Source organism: Mytilus trossulus, chromosome 6 (assembly GCF_036588685.1).
Source record: "Mytilus trossulus isolate FHL-02 chromosome 6, PNRI_Mtr1.1.1.hap1, whole genome shotgun sequence".
NCBI classification, from domain to species: Eukaryota; Metazoa; Mollusca; class Bivalvia; order Mytilida; family Mytilidae; genus Mytilus; species Mytilus trossulus.
This window is the reverse complement of record NC_086378.1, coordinates 65,971,746-65,990,962: the sequence shown is the minus strand read 5'-3', so window position 1 is coordinate 65,990,962 and position 19,217 is coordinate 65,971,746. Positions and strand designations below refer to the sequence as shown.

Sequence of the window (19,217 nt, the reverse complement as noted above, 5' to 3'; positions counted from 1 at the left end):
AATGTAAGTTAAAAATTATGTCTTTGAATTTTTGATAAAAAATTAATCGTTTTACGTTTTTTTATTTATATATTTCACATCGGAAAAGACAAGTAAAGTGTTATTTGTAATTATATAAAGAATAACGGAAGAACGTGTATCTTTTCGCCAAAAAAAAAAAAAATCACAAAAATACCGAATTCCGAGGAAAATTCTAAACAGAAAGTCTGTTATTAAATGACAAAATCAAAATCTCAAATATATCAAACGATAGTATAACAACTGTCATATTCCTGACATGGTATATGCAATTTCTGATTTAGAAACAAATTCTATACGGTCTTTTTTCTGTTTGTAATCAGTATCGAATGACATTTTTTGTAGTGCTTTTCATCTGTACATAGACATTGTATTAGTTTTTCTAAATTCTTTGGGTTTTTTTAATGACAACAAACAAAAATATGCAGAGAGTTTACAATTTCTAGTACGTTACTTCAATGCAACTGAATGTTCTATTAAGACTTAACCAACATGGAAATGTCTCTGTAAACTGTAATCAACGACAACATTGTGTTAATAAGTTACTGTATCGACTATTCCGTTACTCCCGGAAGAGATATATGTGTTTCGTATGCTGGTGGCGGATGAGATGGATAGTTATAGTTTCGAGGTGAATACGCCGGTGGATCAGGAAGTCTGTAAGGACGTCTGGTGTCGTCATCTGTAATGTATAAATAAGATTAACATTACCGTGTTCATTTTGTGTACATAAATTAGACCGTTAGCTTTCTCGTTTGAATTGTTTTACATTATCATTTTTGGGCCTTTTATAGATGACTATGTGGTATGGGCTTTGCGGATTGTTGAAGGCTGTACTTTGACCTATAGTTGTTAATTTCTGTCTCATTTGGTCTCTTATAGAGAGTTGTCTCATTGGCAATCATACCACATCTTTTCTATTTAATAATTACTTTTCAAACGGATATGTACAACAGTTTTTATAGTGTTGCATTAAATTGTTGTTTTCAGCTTTTTGTCTATTTTTATTATCTTTACTTAAAAGGATTGATTGTTGTATCTTTTACTTTTACTTTTGCCTCTGCTTTTCGTATGATTTTACTCCATAGATGGAAAAAACGATAAAGTGTTTGTAAAATTATTCAAAAAACACATTGTACATGAAACGAAAAGCAACATATATCCTTTCATGTTATACTAAGAATTTAACATAAATGGATAAGCCACGATTGCAGTATTGTGCTATATACTTTTTTTGTAATAATAATAACTTTGTAATGTGTGTTTTCTAACAAAAATGTATGGATTCCGTTTGTTTGATGTGTAGACTTTTTATTTTTAAGCTACTGCTTTCTACTAGATGATTTATTTGCGTTTTGCTTTTTTTATGAGACGTTGTTAAAGTAACTTTTTTGTCGAAGCGATCATATTTGATATGAGAATGCTTGGCGTTGAGTTAGACTAAAATTTACACAGATATTGCATATGTAAAGTAAATTCTAACATAGCATACAGGTGTATTTTAGAGAGCAAACCAACAGGCACGGCTTCCTCTGCCTCATTTCCAAACGTATACCTCGAATTGTACATACACGGTCACCTAATTAATTATCAGAATCTATGTCAAACGAGACGAATTTAATTTTAAAATTATCATCTCGCCCACCATAAGATCTTTTATAGAACATACACTCTAAGTATATTTTCTCTGTCAATAGTATTGAACATTTGCTAGTTAACCAACAATTTCAAGCGAAGAATTAAAATCATCACTTCCAAAACTTTACGGACGCTATCACGAATTGGATGATCGTTATAGAATATTTCAGATGACAACATTTATGTTTTATCAGTCTTTACTTCTCAGTCCTGTTTGTCCTCGAATGAAGCCTACCAAATACGACTTATAAACGTGTTTTTATTTACATAAAAATCTATACGATACCATATGGAGCAGGATCTAATTACCTTTCCAGAGCACATGATATCACCCCAGTTATAGTGGGATTGTTAACGCTCAGTCTTAAGTTTTCTTATTTAGATTATGTGTATTGTTGTTTGTCCTTTAGTTGTTTTTCGTATTTTCCCATGGCGTTGTTCAAAATACACAAAGGAATACTTGCAAGCAAATGATGCGATGCCTTTATTGTTTGGATTGTATATTTCAATTTAGTTTTATTTGAACACATTATCCTTCCTGCAATTTCAATTGTTTGGATATTAGTATTAGTTCTTGTCCCTTTTGTCAAACATGCGAATTATACGAATGAAATCATTTAATAAGTAAAAGTAGATAAATACATTTTTGCGGCAATTCTGAAAATACGTACATGATGGCGGACCACGTGCTCGTATATTTCGGACAGGTGTCTTTTTACACTTCAAACATACACATCGTACAATTAAAATAACAATCACCATGAGAACCATTCCACCTGCTATGGAGGCAATAATAATTGTAACCCTGAAAAATAAAAATCCCTCTTCAAAATCTTTCAAAGAGATGAATGCCTTGTATCAATAATTTCTAAAAATGCTTACCACTTCTTGTATAGACAATTAAAATTTCTGATCTAATACAATAGTAAAAGGGATAAATACCAGTATGGTTGATTCACTTTAAAAAAAAAATAAAGAAGTCGTCATGTAAAGTATCTACACGCGCATTTCTGAAACAAAACTTCTGATCAATTGTTCTGTGGAAGATATTTTTAACTATTCATATTGTATTGGTAAAATTTGATCAGCAAAAAAAATAAACAAGAAAAATGAGGAATAAAGAGTAAAATAATTTAAATCTTAAAACATAACAACTTATTTCAATATCTACAAAATATTACACGAATAACATACCATATGTCGCTCTTTTTAAGAAGAACACAACTTTTAGAAAGCCTTATACACTATATTTATTTTGTTATCAAAATATGTTGTGGACAATAGTTTTTAATGTTATTGTAATAAACAATGAAACAAAGATAATTTTAAGGACATCCTTATTAGTTTTCTTTATAAACGAATAATGTGCAGTAAAAACAGCCACATTTAAGCTCAAAGTATAAGTTCGCAACTTGTGAAATGAAACCTTTGTGGTTTGTGAAACAAAATTGTAATCAACTCGAACAACTGAATCCAAGACGGGCCTAAATAAATATTTTGTATTTTTTTTTCCAATTTCGCATGCTTTATTCATTATATCTTATTTATTTGGGTTAAGAACTTTATACTACGTCATACACTTCAGATGTGTTTAGTACAACATAAGATACAGCTATTTGATATTTTAAAGACAAATTACATCGTTTTGTATTTTTCTGATACATGCTAGGATTTACAATACAAATACTTGATACATGTACATTGGATAAGAAGAAAAGTAATATAACAAAAAGATCGAACTCCGAGGAACGTTCATATCGGAAAGACCCTAATCAAATGACAAAATCAAAAGCTGAACTCATCAAACAAATGGGAAACAACTGCCATTTTTTTTAACGTATACAGGCAATCTCTGATGTAGAAAAAGACGGATTAAGGTAGATGGGGTGTCTAAATTATAATCCATAGAAATTTTAATAATTTGCAAAAACGTAGTTTATATCATGCTTTTAAATACAATAATACAACGCAAGGGTCTATTACGATATACGGTGATCGAAATTGACAAATGTTGTATAGATTATGCATTGAAAACCCAATTTTCTGCAATAACGCGTAATCTACACCATAGAATTTTGAGATAACATATGAGAAGATTGCTTTAATAGTATGTTTTCAGTTAAGAAAAAGAAACAATGGGGTCACCGGACCCGTTTTCTTGCTGATAAAATAGGTAAATTCCTAACACATTCTGTTATAATTAGTACCTTAATCTGAATTATTTGCCTTTGCATTTGAGTTGCCTCCCCTGATGTGGCAAAGTTGGGAAAAAAATTGATCAAACAAAAGTTTTCTGTTTTTTTGTAAAATACAACCATAAGAACATGTCATTTTATATATCAAAGGGGAAAATCTTACACATGAATTACCTACTACTCTAAAAATTTGCACATTCTATTAAAGATCTAGAACTTGCTTTGTGGTATTTCCAAATCAAAGATAGAGGAAGACACCTTATCTACCTAAAACCTCGTTTATTGGCTAACTAAACCTCTCACTAGTTTGACAGTCGTATAAGATTCTATTAAATTGACAACAATTTGTGAATAAAATAAACAGACTTGATAGGTAAAAATGTCAAAATTAAGGGCACATTGTGTTTTAATCTTAATCACTAAAGAAAACAATACTGACTACATTCTCAAAAAGAATATTCATGAAAAACAAATTACACAGTGAAATGAATAAAAATGTAATCACATTCAATTATTATAAGCAAAAAACATATGTAACATTGAAGAGCAAGGTAATTAACAGACTAAATCTTGACTGTGTAATCAAGATTATATTTAAATTCATTAAAGTAAGTATTGCCAATATTACTTCCTTCGTTTGACATGTATGCATATCTAGTATAACCTCGTTTGACAAATTGACAAATTTAAAAATTTAAATAATTTATTTTACGGAATGCAATCACCCTTTACGTTATCAGATAATACACTAAAAAGATCATGACGTATCATACAGGCATTATGCCAGATGTAATTATTGATAGTTGAATGTATTTTGCGAGTCTGGTTATTACAATCTTTTGTCACATATACAAATCTAAAATCAAAAGATATACATGTGTTTTGTTTAAATTTATTCTATTCTACTTAATACAAGGTTAACAAGTCCACAGACGCCTTTTTGTGCACAGGGCTAGTATGAACTCTTATCGCCTTCCTGTGTCCATTACAATATGCTTTCAATAACTCGATTCGCATCACACATGGTCAATATGAAACCATACTTTCCAATTAATTTAACTCAATTTTATTTTTATTTATACAGAACCAAACATTTCTTATCCCTTGCTATTGACTCGGTTTTTCGGAGGTATAGAAATTGAGACCCTAATCAAATGACAAAATCAAAAGCTGAATTCATCAAACAAATTGGTAACAACTGCTATATTTGTTTTAATGTATACAGGCAATCTCTGATGTAGAAAGAGACGGATTAAGGTAGAAGGGGTGTCTAAATTATAATCCATAGAAATTTTAATAATTTACAAAAAAAGTAGTTTATATCATGCTTTTTAAATACAATATTACAACGAATTTGTCTTTTACGATATACGGTGATCAAAATTGACAAATGTTGTATAGATTATGCATTGAAAGCCCAATTTTCTGCAATAACGCGTAATCTACACCATAGAATTTGGAGATAACATATGAGAAGATTGCTTTAATAGTATGTTTTCAGTTAAGAAAAAGAAACAATGGGGTCACCGGACCCGTTTTCTTGCTGATAAAATAGGTAAATTCCTAACACATTCTGTTTTAAAAAGAACCTTAATCTGAATTATCTGCCCTTGCATTTGAGTTGCCTTTCCTTATGTGGAAAAGTGGGGGGGGGGGGGGGGAAATTGATCAAAGAAAAGTTTTCTGTTTTTTTGTAAAATACAACCATAAGAACATGTCATTTTCTATATCAAAGGGGAAGTTCTTACGCATGAATTACCTACTACTCTAAAAATTTGCACATTCTAATAAAGATCTAGAACTTACTTTATGATATTTCCAAATCAAAGAGAGAGAAAGACACCTTATCTACCTTAAACCTCGTTTAATGGCTAACTAAATCTCTCACTTGTTTGGCAGTCGTATAAGATTCTATTAAATTGTCAACAATTTGTAAATAAAATAAATAGACTTGATAGGTAAATGTCAAAATTAAGGATACATTGTGTTATAATCTTAATCACTAAACAAAACAATACTGACTACATTCTCAAAAAGAATATTCAAGAAACAGAATTACACAGTGAAATGAATAAAAATATAATCACATTCAATTATTATAAGCAAAAAACATATGTAACATTGAAGAGCAAGGTAATTAACAGACTAAATCTTGACTGTGTAATCAAGATAATATTTAAATTCATTAAAAGTAAGTATTGCCAATAGTACTTCTTTCGTTTGACGTGTATGTATATCTATATGCAATCACCCTTTAAGTTATCAGATAATACACTAAAAAGATCATGACGTATCATGCAGGCATTATGCCAGATGTAATTATTGATAGTTGAATGTATTTTGCGAGTCTGTTAATAACAATCTTTGTCACATATACAAATCTAAAAACAAAAGATATTCATGTGTTTTGTTTAAATTTATTCTATTCCACTTAATACAAGGTTAACAAGTCCCCAGACGCCTTTTTGTGCAAAGGGATAGTATGAACTCTAATCGCCTTCCTGTTGTCCATTACAATATGTTTCCAATAACTCGATTCGCATCACACATGGTCAATATGAAACCATACCTTCCAATTAATTTAACTAAATTTTTTTTTTTTATACATAATAAATCATATGTTATCCCTTGATATTGACTCGGTTTTTCGGAGGTATAAAAATTAAGACAGTCCTGGAATTTTCTTACCCGATTGCTGATTAAACCAATGCTTATGGAAAGGATGTGCCAGATGTTTAAATACGCAATTACGTCCGGACTAAATTAAGACCTAAAATCCTATTTCTCGAATACGAAGAGTCGGACGCTCTCTGCATATTAAAGATACTTTACAAGGCATAATTTCTGTCCTTATCCACGACATGTTTTCAAGCTTCAGTGTATTTCCGCTTTTAAAATAGGTCCTGACAATTAGATTTATTATTACCTTGATGTAAATGTAAGTGATATAATGTATTATTAACAACATGTTATCATGTCATAAGATGTTGCTTAATGGTGCGTTTGGACGAAAATAGAAAGAAAGATATTTGAGAATTGTCTTGATTATAACCGCTTACATAAATTATATATATACTGAATAAAGTTTGGATATCAATAGCGGTAGAAACATTATTAAGGTAGCCAATTTTATATACAAATTCACTGGACAATTTGAAAAACATTTTTTTATTGAACTACTATACAATCACTTGCATGTCTCATGTTTTGAAGTTTAATTATTTAACACGTGATTAAAAATGACTTAAATTGGGAACTTTTAGATAGTCTTTCTCATTTGGTATTTTTATAAGTAACTTACACATAATCGACATCTTGTTGAGCAGTTGAAGAGGCTGCCTTCACACCTGTACTACCTGAAATGTGTAAGCTAACTTCAATGAAATGCAAAGGAAATCAAATATCAACACATGTGTATATATTAACTCAAGTCGGTAAATTTTTCAATTGGTATTCAATGTCTCTTGTCTTTTCTTTTTTATAAATATTAAATAAATTCTTCAAAATTGGTTAATCTTTTTCATCACTTTCTATCAATTATGCTCTCCAACTTTTTACTTATTTGGCTTTATAAATATTTTGATATGGGCATCGCTGATGAGTCTTATGTAGACGAAACGCGCGTCTGGCGTACTAAATTATAATCATGGTACCTTTGATAACTTTTACACCACTGGGTTGATGCCACTGCTGGTGGACGTTTCGTCCCCGCGGGTATCACCAGCCCAGTAGTCAACACTCCAGTGTTGACAGGAATATCAATATTGTGGTCATTTTTTCAAATTTCCTGTTTACAAAACTTTGAATTTTTCGAAACACTAAGGATTTTCTTATCCCAGGCATAGATTAACTTAGCCGTATTTGGCACAACTTTTTGGAACTTTTGGGTCCTCAATGCTATCCAACTTTTTACTTATTTGGCTTTATAAATATTTTGATATGAGCGTCACTGATGAGTCTCATGTAGACGAAACGCGCGTCTGCTGTACTAAATTATAATCCTGGTACCTTTGATAACTTTTACACCACTGGGTCGATGCCACTGCTAGTGGACGTTTCGTCCCCGAGGGTATCACTAGCCCAGTAGTCAACACATTGGGGTTGACATGAATATCAATAATGTGGTAATTTTTTTTTAAATTTCCTGTTTACAAAACTTTGAATTTTTCGAAACACTAAGGATTTTACAGTTAACCTTCTTTTAATGTCTATAAATGCCAAACTAGTTGCCAAAGATGTGGCCTTCTTTTATTGCTTTCTAATTCGACTTAAGATTATTTTCCTTTTTATCAAATAAATAAAGCTAGACTAAATCAATGAGACAGTATTCTAACAATACCTTCCCTTTACTTAATATTCACACAGACGTATCTACCACATCTGTACAAACCCGCAAACTGATTTTTTTTTATTTAATTACAATGACTGTGCTATGGACAAAAGAAGCAGTAAGTTAAAATGAGACAGCAACCAAAAGTAAAAATCTTAAAGGCCGTCATGTCCTGCACTAACTATCACACCACATCTTCCTATTTCTATCTACTAACTAAAATAAACAAACAAATTTGTATTATCATTAGGAAAAGTATTGTTAATCAGATGCTTCTTTTATAGATCTTGTTTATTTTTTATTAGTTTAATTGAAGTTCTTATATTTTTACTATACATCACCGTGAATACACTAAGGCGATGATAAGTGTTTTTCTTCTCGCCGAAAACATGAGACGTTTTTTGGGCGAAGTGTGCATTTTCATCTGTTGTTATGACGGCTTATTCCTTTTCACACTTATGCACAATAATGTCCTACTATTATAATTTTTCAGAATATTGATACGTATACTTTCTAGGCAAGATTATGTCGTTTTAGTTCTGAATAGGCCCATGATATCCACTTGTTCATGTCTTGTCTCCCTCTTTCTACTAAGAAAATGAAATGGTCTTTCCCTAACCTCCTTCACTTACAATACACAGAAAAAATCACTTAAAACCTGTATACATACCTAAATGAAATAGAAATAACCATCCTAAAAAAATATATAACATATTACAATATGTAGAAAAGGTACCAGTTATTTAGAGTCTTCCATATTGAATCACGACTTCTTTACAAATGTCATATATTTATAAAGTATCTGTATGATTCGTCTTGCTTTGATATTATCATTTATTTTTTTGTGGATATGTATATTTTAATTATAGATTTAAATCTTTAACATTATTGTCGAAGAACAACTGTATATACATTTGAACCATATAATGACAGAAGTTGAAATAAGTATTTAAACTTTTGAGGCCACGAATTGGTTAAATTTGATGGTCCGTCTGATTAAGGTATTTATCGATCATTAATAATAAAGTTGTTCACTTATGGTACCATTAACTCACTAATAAGATCACACTGGGGCCTGTCTTGATCATTCTAATTGTTTAATTTTACTAGACAAATAAATGTTATTAACATTTCCATTCACAGTAAAAAAGAAAATACGCAATGCCTTCAAATAGATTTAAGTCCTTCGTGTCTACTAAAGTCCAAGCTGATTTCGATTTTATTAAGAATGATTTCACTGTCATGGGGCATACAAAACCTGTAATATAATTGGTAAAACATAACCTAATTAGTTGTGGTTTACAGTAATAAGCACTGAGAACTATTGGCTCAGTTTTAGACATAAATATTAACAGCTGCAAGAACAGCGAGAAAATTTCTGTAATAGGTAAGTCCAGGAAAACTAGAAAAAAATCATTTCCACATGATATACTTTTTTCACATGTTTCTGTGATACGAGTGTCCATTTTTGTGTTTCTTTTCAAAATATATCATGTGTGTGGGTTTTTTGTGTGTCACTTTGTGTGTTTTAATACAATGTAATTGACTGCATTCTTATCAAGTTTTTTCTGTTCTAAGTGTCTTTCAGTATATCTTTTTGGGTGATTTCTTTAAGGTAATAGTATTACTTTTTGTAGATTTATTGTAGAAATAAAAGATTTCAGTTAATTTTGAGAAAGTATTGACATAGCGTTTATAGAAAGAGAAAAATACAAAGGAGACAATTCGAACATCTAACGTTCAATAAAAACTGACGACACCATACCCACATATAAACACGACGAACAGACAAACACATAACAAGACGTTCCGTTATAAAAATTATACAAAACGAATCAAACCAAGAACTTAAATGAAATCCAATGCTACGGCGTAGTAGGTAGTTTTATCGCCGCATTTTGCTCCCGTCATAATGTTCTAATCGATGAAATGAGACGGGTTTGCGGTACCGAGAAAAGGTGCAAATCCAAGATCAACTGTGAAATAGAAATTCCACGAAAACCACCAGTGTTCTGTACAATATTTGAAGAAATGAGTTTAATTTAATCACTTAAAACACCGTGTAGAACGCAACCTGCAGAGTGTTTGACAGGGTATGGCAATTTCGAAGCGGAGAAAGACTATCAAAGTAAGTTCAAGTACCAAAATTGTTTTTTTTTAGAATTCTTAGTACCATATAATGTATTGCACGGAAGAAAAGGTTTTTTTTAGAATTCTTAGTACCATATAATGTATTGCACGGAAGAAACGGAACATAATTTATTTCCTGCAAGCAGAAGCAGTCGTTTTCAGTGCTCTGTTTCCTCAAATACCTCTCCCTAGATTTCCGTGTTGCAGATTTTGAGGCTTCATATGCAAATTTCTTGATAAAAAAAATACTTTATACGACTACCTCCCGGATCATTTAAATAGAATTTAATTTATATCATGTAATTTTACCAAGTACCAACTTCTTACTAAAAATTAATTGGTTTTAAACTTGTTTTTCATCAAAATATAAATTTTCGCTCGGGGTGTCAGATTTTGCGTCTCAAGGGGTAGGGGCTTTGAATAGAAAATTGAATAAATTTGCATATAAATCGGTCTTTATCTGATACTTTTTAGTTCAAATATTTCCACTTTATTGTTATAACACATTACATACTGAAGGTACTTCATTTTGCCTTTTTTAGTGTTATAAGACATGTGCTTTTTATTTCATAAAAAGTAAAAAATTACTACAAATATTTTGTTTTGAAGCTGGAAAATGATTTCTTTTCCTTTTCAGTTACCATCATGGTCGGACAAAGTCAAGGCTGTGGCGCAATGCACCGAAACATGGAGGAGAATCACAGACAATACCTCCATAAAGATTTGCCAGAAACCACCAACAGTCAAACTCCATCAAAGTTCATCACACAGTTCCTCTCAAAATCTCTCGTGCATGCCGCAAAAAGCACTCATTCAAAAACGAACTCGATAACCCTCTCCAATGAAACATTCAGCGGCATCTTTAACACAGAATGACAATACAGCTTCAAGGATACATGAAGACAATGACACTTCTATTCTTAACAATTCCTTAACAGAGATTCAAAATCTTTAAAAACTTAATCTGGCTGCTGATTTTCTATCTTTTATGTAATTGGTAAAAGAAGAGGAATATCCTTTATGCATTTTTCTTTTTTTCTAGCCTGAAGGCGTTCAGATATATGTCAAGAAGAATACAAATTCGAGGTTTTGGAAAACTGGCTACAGATTTTTTTCATGGTAAATTTTTATATTTTATGGAAGGACCAAAACGTATTGGACACATTACAGAAAACTTGTGTGAACGCGGAATGGTCGATTCCCAAGACGCAGGAACTATTTTTCCAGTTCAAAGCCAAAAGATACTATCAGACTTCATCGCCATGGACCTTGATATCCCAAATTCTGACCTCTGCTTTAGGTATCTTGGTTTTAACGTTGACTCATTGTATTATGTTCTATGAGGCTGACATGGTTTCCTTGATACCAGATGTCTACTGTGCGTTCATTCAAATACTGTGATTGTGTTCCAAATATATCACTCGAACTAGAGAGAAACGAGTTTATACAAGAAAGGCCATTTCCCACAAGTTCAAAATATTTTGACCACGAGCATCACTGAAGAGACATGTATTGTCGAAATGCGCATCTGGCGCAAGAAAATTGGTACCGTTAATTTTATTCCGTTAGCTGAAACAATTGCGCCTGTCATCCACTAATCACAAACACAACTTTCGATAACGCCAATTGTCACCTGCAGACCCAATTTCTGGCGTTTGGCGGGCTCTTGGCATAACCTATAACACCTCGTATCAAAGAAATCATGCTTGTTTCCCGATACCATGTCTGGAATTAAGTACCTTCAGTTTGTAATGTGTTATCACAATAAAATAGATGTGTTTGAACTAAAAAGTATCAGATAAAGCCTGTACCCCTTGGGACGCAAAATCTGACATCCCGAGCGACACTTTATATTTTGATGAAAAACTAGTTTAAAACCAATTAATTCTAAGTAAGAAGTTGGTACTTGGTTAAATTCCATGATAGGAATTCAATTCTATTTAAATGATACGAGAGGAATAAAGGCAATAGTAGTATACGATGTTCAAAACTCATAAATCCATGGACAAAAAACAAAATCGGGGTAACAAACAAAACCGAGGGAAATGCATTAAATATAAGGAGAACAATGACACAACACCGAAGCGCAACACACACAGAAACGGACAAAAAGAAGTCGAATAAAGTATTTTTTGTCCAGAAATTTGCATATGAAGCCTCAACATTTGCAACATTGAAAACTAGGGAGAGGTGTTTGAGGAAACAGAGCACTGAAAACGACTGCTTCTGCATGCAGGTAATAGATTGGGTTTCCGTTTCTTTCGTGCAATACATTATATGGTACTAAGAATTCTAAAAAAAGAAATTTTGATACTTACTTACTTCGCTTCGAAATTGTAAACCCGTGTCAAACATAGCTGGCACTCCGTATGTGGCGTTCTACACGGTGTATAATCCTATAACAAATCTTCCGTATACGCATCATAACTCCATCAACGAAACATTGATAGGAAATAAATACAAGCCTTATTTTTCAGTTTGAATCGAAAATTTTGGGATGCATGACATTACACATATTCATATTTTATACTTCTAAAAATGCAAATGCGTTTTCAATTATGTAGAAAAGGTTATAAGTCTGTTAATTTTAACCTTCCAGGTCCTTTTGTATTGGTGTAATAAAATTATACTGACAAGAAATGAATTAATGCGTTTTTCAAATAAGCTGGATTAGATGTGATTAAAATTGTCTCTCTTTGGCCAGTTTATTTGGAAAATATCCAAAGATTTGTTTGAAAATAAAAAAAAATTATAAAACATATGACTGATTAATTTGACTTGCTTTATTTCCAAATACACAGCTACTTACAACCTAAACCACAAAATAACATGAGTCAATTTGCCTCCTGTATTACCTATAATCAAGTTAAATAAAATAACGTCCTAACTAAATCAGTTCGAAACATCTTCTCAAATTTCGTAGGTACAAATGTAAAATTATTGGATTTGTTTGAATATTCATTTGTTACATTAAAGTAAATTCTTATCTCAAATATTTATTGTTGTATTTTTTTCTACATATAAAGTATTCTCTCTCGTATACCTCTTATACTGTAATAAAACATTATATTTTGCTGTTTTTACATTTGTGTCTGTAAGAACATCTTCACATTACAGTCAACTATTTTATTGGGAAAAAAATGAATTTATAAAGGTAAGGCTGATTGGGTATCTTTTTCCTTCACGTACCATATCTCTTAGAATGAAATCCAAATGAACAACGTTGGTGTGTGTCATAACCCATAGCATTTATAATGTTATGTCTTATTTTAAAAGTTAATTGTTCTGATGGGTTTTTTTTAATTGACAAGTTTTAATTACAATTGTGTAGTGTTGTGGACTATATTTCCCTTCCACTATTTTTTGTTATTCTTATTGTAGGATTGCTGTCTCATGGCCTTTTACCCTAAACTAAATAAGGAACTAAAAAAAAACTTTCTAAATTTAAGAAAATTCCCTTACATGTATGGTTAATAATTTAAAATACAAATCATTCTGTTTAAATGATACGAGAGGAAGTCGTATAAAGTATTTTTTGTCCAGAAATTTGCACTTAGATATTTCATAACATGAATTTGCGGTAGACTCAAAAACAATTGTGTCCCTACAGATTGTTGCAGTTGACTGTGACGATAACAAAAGATTACATAAATAGATGTAATCACTTTAAATGCAATCAAATTATGTTGTCATAAATTGACGCAACTTCGTTGCTTATGTTACAAACTAACAGTTGGTCAGTTTCTCGACAATAAGAAATCCCGTTTGGACCATTAAGATTATTTGATTTGTCCAGAATATCACGGTGATGTTTTCCGTCACTAGATACTACTAGAACCTGATCATAGTCTGGTAGAACAATGAAAACGTTACCATGCTTATCCACATCTAATGAAGTAGAAACACAATACCTAAAGATTGTTTGACTATGTAAACGATTGTCATGAAATGTCCATAATTGATTACCAGCATGGTCAATAGCATAAATAGTTTCAGTATTCAAGCTTACACAAAATATCTGATCATTGTGTACTGCTACATTATAAACCCCATCCAATTTTACAGGAACATATTGCAAACCAGTTCCATCCAAATAAATCATCTTTATGCGTCTTTCCCCCGCAACGTACAGCTTTCCGTTTCCATAGTATATTCCCCATTCAGCTTCATTGCATTCATTAATAGTCCTTTCTATCTTCTTTGTATTGATATCCACTATCTTAATATGTCCATCGACAAGAACAGCTATGTGATTACTATCAATAGGCGTAAGATCAAGTATTTCACCGACTTCAATCTTACCACTGAAACTCCCGTCGCCGTTATAAAATACGAGTCTGTTATACATTTCATCAGCAAATGCAAGCTGCTTTGTAGGAAGAATAACACAAGGAGTCAGAGACATTGCCTGACCTGGTAGACGTGTTATCTCTATCGATTGATGAAGATGCAGATTGATTCTATCGATTGAGTCATGTTTCAGAATGTTGAGTTGTGCTTGTTTCTTTGAACGATCGACGAACTTAAACGTGTCAGAACTTTCGCGGACGACAATATCACCAAATGATTTGAGGTCTGAAAGTAAAGACTTTTCAACATCATTCGTTGTTAATTCTAAATCGAACTTTGTCTCTCTCTGTAAGTTTTTCTCAATGTCTTGTTTATGTTTATTAAATAGATTTCCTATTTGCCGTATTCCAATGAAGACTTGTTTCTCAGATGCATACTTCTTCATGTTAGAAATACGAATGTGTAGCGCTTTTATGTCGGCATTTTTTACCTTAACAGCAGAAAAATACTCGGTTACATTTGTAGAGCAATTGTTATATTTCAAACCAAGATCTCTTAGAAGAGTTTTCTGTAACTGGTCTAAGTGGTTGTTTATTTTGCGACGTATATCAATAACTTCATCTCGGATACTTTGTTCTTGGTCTTTCAAATCAGTAGTATATTTGTCTTCCTTCTCTTGACATTCATCAAAGTTTTGACTCGTACTTTGAATCTCGTTTTCAAGATCTGCTAGTGCAGTAGAAGTTTTGGATCCTTTTGTAACTTCTGACAGCTTAGATATTTTGCAATTACTGTGATGGTCTTGGAAACATTTTAGGCAAAGTATTGAGTCATGTTGTGAGCAGAAAAATTCAAATGGCTCTTTGTGACTCTCACAGTTGTCATCATTGACCAGCTCTGTGTTGTTCATGTAGTCAGTTATTGAAATCAAGTGGTGGGATCGTAGTAATTTTGTCCTTTTATGGTCTTTGACACATTCTTCACAGAAGCCTTCTCCACAGTCATTACACCATAAATGAGCAGACTTTGATAAACCATCATACCCACAAGGTTCACAATTAACTGCAATACTCTCTGCCATACTATTCCTGCTAAATAAAACATTAGATAATGATCATGGTATTTCAATATATGAGTTCTATTTCAAAGATGTCATTTCTTCCCATTGACTTATACTTTAACAATGTATTGGACAATATGGTCAAATTTATCTACATGAAAAATCCCGATAGTGTGAAGGTGTATTTCAATTTGATATTAACGGAACAGTATATATGTTCCGGACCATATGAGTATTTGGACCATACGCGTATGGTCATGACCATATGCGTATACTCATATGGTCCGACCATACGCGTATGGTCCGACCGTACGCGTATGGTCGGACCATATGAGTATTATACTCGTTTGGTTATGAACGGGCCGGACCATATGAGTATTTGGACCATATAGGTATTTTTTCAAATTTACAATAGAAATAATACAATAAACTTTATCTTAAAAACAAATGTGTTTACAAAAAAATGTATTAATTTTACATGTCAAAAGCTACATTAACATTGAATATTGATGCCACAGTCAGTTGATCTTAGTTTTCATCGCTAATTGTATTCGTGTATGCTTTTGTACACTTAAAATGAAATTCACACGGTACCATACATGTCATTTTTCTGAGATTGCTTGTTTTGGCTGCGTGCAGTGATATCGACTCGGACAATTCCGATGTGTCTACGGTGTTTTTGAGAAACTCTAGATCTCCAATATCATAAAATGAATTTCACAGATCAATTTAGATAAAGACAGTGGCTATTTCATGGCTCTTAAATGCTATTTTACCGTCTTATAATTTAGATTAAATAGAAGTATAGAAAAAAGGAATAGAAAAAATAAAGAAACATACACTTTTAATATTTTAATTTTAAAATGTCTTAAAAAATATCATGATCCTTGCCGGTGATGTCACCTACTTTAAACAATAAAATTCCTTGTACAATATGTTCATTTAATTTTGGCATCTTTTTATAATTGTACTTACAAATAGTAAGAAATATTAACTGTGCGAAACTGTTTTTTTAAATAATTTTTTTTTAATATACATAAAATGACATTTTAGTGACGTAACAATCAGAAGGGTCACACCTAATGAAGAGTTTAAAAGTAAACGTGTTGATTACCCCGACCATACGCGTACGGTCCGACCATACGCGTATGGTCGGACTATATGAGTATATACCCATATGGTCATGACCATACGCGTATGGTCCAGATACTCATATGGTCCGGAACATATACAGAATATACGATGCACTATACTATATTTTTTTTTGGAACGGACATGTTAACCAAATTGAAGGCGTCAGGTATTTATGAATTTCATTACGTGCTATAGGGCAAAATTTGATTCAATCGAACGGACGTCTTAATATGATACTCAATAATAAAAAAGTAGTTTCTTTAAACAAACTTCAATGTAAACCAGGAAGTAAGTGTAAAAGCGTTTGAAACGCACTGAATGTGATATTTTTCCTTTACAATTTCATAAAAGTATTCTATTAATCTTCTAAACAACTATTTGCTATAGCTTTACTTCAAAAATTAAAACAGTTTACCTTTGAAATCGATAATTTCTTTACAATCAATCACTATTAACCTGATAACATATGCATATACAGGCAAATAAAATAAAATCACGTGACAAATGAAAAAGTTTAAATATTTAATAATACAAGGAACACTAACTCTATATAGATGTTCCAGACCATATGAGTATTTGAACCGTACGCGTACGGTCCGGACCGTATACGTATACTCGTACGGTCCTACCATATGCGTACGGTCGGACCGTATGAGTATACGTGTACGGTCCAGCTGATCATACATGTTTTGGGATCTTATGGGTTAAATTTAAACAAATATTTATCATAATCTGTATTTTTAGTTACACAAATTCTTATTATTACAATTAGATGGATTCAGTAAATAAGCGAACAATTGAAATTAAATATTTTTATATCCGTGAATCTTATTTTGTCACTCTGGCCCAAGGTGACAAAGAATTGCTTCCAAATATTTGTTTTACATTAACAAGTTTTGATCATGCATGTTCCTATGCATATGCATTTTTTGTAAAGTTCCTAAATATTCTAAAACAATTGTTCTCCAACATTATATTTTCTTCTGATAACTTCAATTACAAGGAGCATAATGGGCAGCAATTATTGAAACATACTGACATGTTAAATACAGGAGATTAACAGATTAAATCAGTGTAATTTTGTTTTCAAATAGTTAAAATATTACGTTTTGATTTCAATTACTATTAAACTTTTTATATTAATTTGAGATATAAGATATGTTGATCTGTTATATACATGTGTATCTAATAAACTTGACAAACTTCTTAATATTAATCAGACCGTACGCGTACTTTAAAAAAAAAGTACGCATACGGTCCAGACCGTACGCGTACGATCCAAATACTCATACGGTCTGGAACATAGATACCATATATGATGAATTATATTTTTAGACATGTATAGCTGGCATGTCAGTTAACTGCTAGTAGTCTGTTGTTATTTATGTATAATTGTCATTTTTTTTATTTTTTTTGGTTACATCTTCTGACATCAGACTCGGACTTCTCTTGAATTGAATTTTAAATGTACGTATTGTTATGCGTTTACTTTCCTACATTGGCTAGAGGTATAGGGAGCGGTTTGAGATCTCATAAACATGTTTAACCCCGCCGCATTTTTGTGCCTGTCCCAAGTCAGGAGCCTCTGGTCTTTGTTAGTCTTGTATCATTTTAATTTAATTTCTGGTGTACAATTTGGAAATAAGTATGGCGTTCATCATCACTGAACTAGTATATATTTGTTTAGGGGCCAGCCGATGGACACCTCCGGCTGCGGGAATTTTTCGTTACATTGAAGACCTGTTGGTGACCTTCCGCTGTTGTTTTTTCTATGGTCGGGTTATAGTCTCTTTGATACATTCCCCATTTCCATTCTCAATTTTATTATAGTTATATAAATCAAATGACTTGATTTCTTTTGTATTAAATATTTTCCTGTCTTAATATTTGATTTCTAAGTGTTAATCAAATACAATGTGATACTATTTAAAAACTGATACACAAGATTGTATGTGCATTTTTGTACTCACTGCGCGATTTTATACAAGTAGCAATTACATATTATTATTGTTAATTTTTTGACAATACATTCACGTCTGTTGATTTGACTGTGCTTACACTCACCAAATATACCAGGCTAATAGTTTTGTACGCCAGACCCGTGTTTCGTCTACAAACGACCCATCAGATGAATATTCAATTTAATTAATTTTTAATGAAGCTTGTATGAAATTGAATTGTAAAACATTATTGACAAGTAACTCATTTACTACATTTATTGTTCAATGCTTTCTAATATACCAGTATAATCTAGCTAAGAGCCTTTCACTGTTCATTTGATCAAGACTGAAAGAGTTATCTTATTCAACTTCGTTAAATGTGTAAGTCATTACTTCGTTACGAATGGATTATAATGTGTTGCCCTGTTATGAACTTTGTGTTGATAAAAAAATGTGTTCATACTGTATACAATAACTGGATA

At 31.8% G+C, this 19,217-nt stretch overlaps 2 protein-coding genes across 3 annotated transcripts; both read right to left on the bottom strand.

Annotated features, from left to right (window-relative positions):
• Positions 1–552: 552 nt before the first annotated feature.
• Positions 553–8,992, bottom strand: LOC134723667 (uncharacterized). The gene is made up of 4 exons (XM_063587224.1): positions 8,852–8,992; positions 7,153–7,207; positions 2,328–2,461; positions 553–700 (listed from the first exon to the last, which is right to left on the bottom strand). Exons 1-4 carry the CDS (start codon positions 8,892–8,894, stop codon positions 573–575), a joined length of 360 nt encoding a protein of 119 aa, XP_063443294.1. The 5' UTR covers positions 8,895–8,992; the 3' UTR covers positions 553–572.
• Positions 8,993–13,076: 4,084 nt separating this feature from the next.
• On the bottom strand, positions 13,077–17,293 carry LOC134721695 (uncharacterized). 2 transcript variants are annotated; one of them, XM_063584862.1, is made up of 2 exons: positions 17,211–17,293; positions 13,077–15,692 (listed from the first exon to the last, which is right to left on the bottom strand). In XM_063584862.1, the coding sequence occupies exon 2, from the start codon at positions 15,680–15,682 to the stop codon at positions 13,988–13,990; it is 1,695 nt and encodes a 564-aa protein (XP_063440932.1). In that variant the 5' UTR covers positions 15,683–15,692; positions 17,211–17,293; the 3' UTR covers positions 13,077–13,987. The 2 variants fall into 2 exon arrangements, with proteins under 2 accessions (XP_063440932.1, XP_063440933.1); XM_063584863.1 differs by having other exon boundaries at positions 13,077–15,689; positions 17,211–17,284.
• Positions 17,294–19,217: the final 1,924 nt, after the last annotated feature.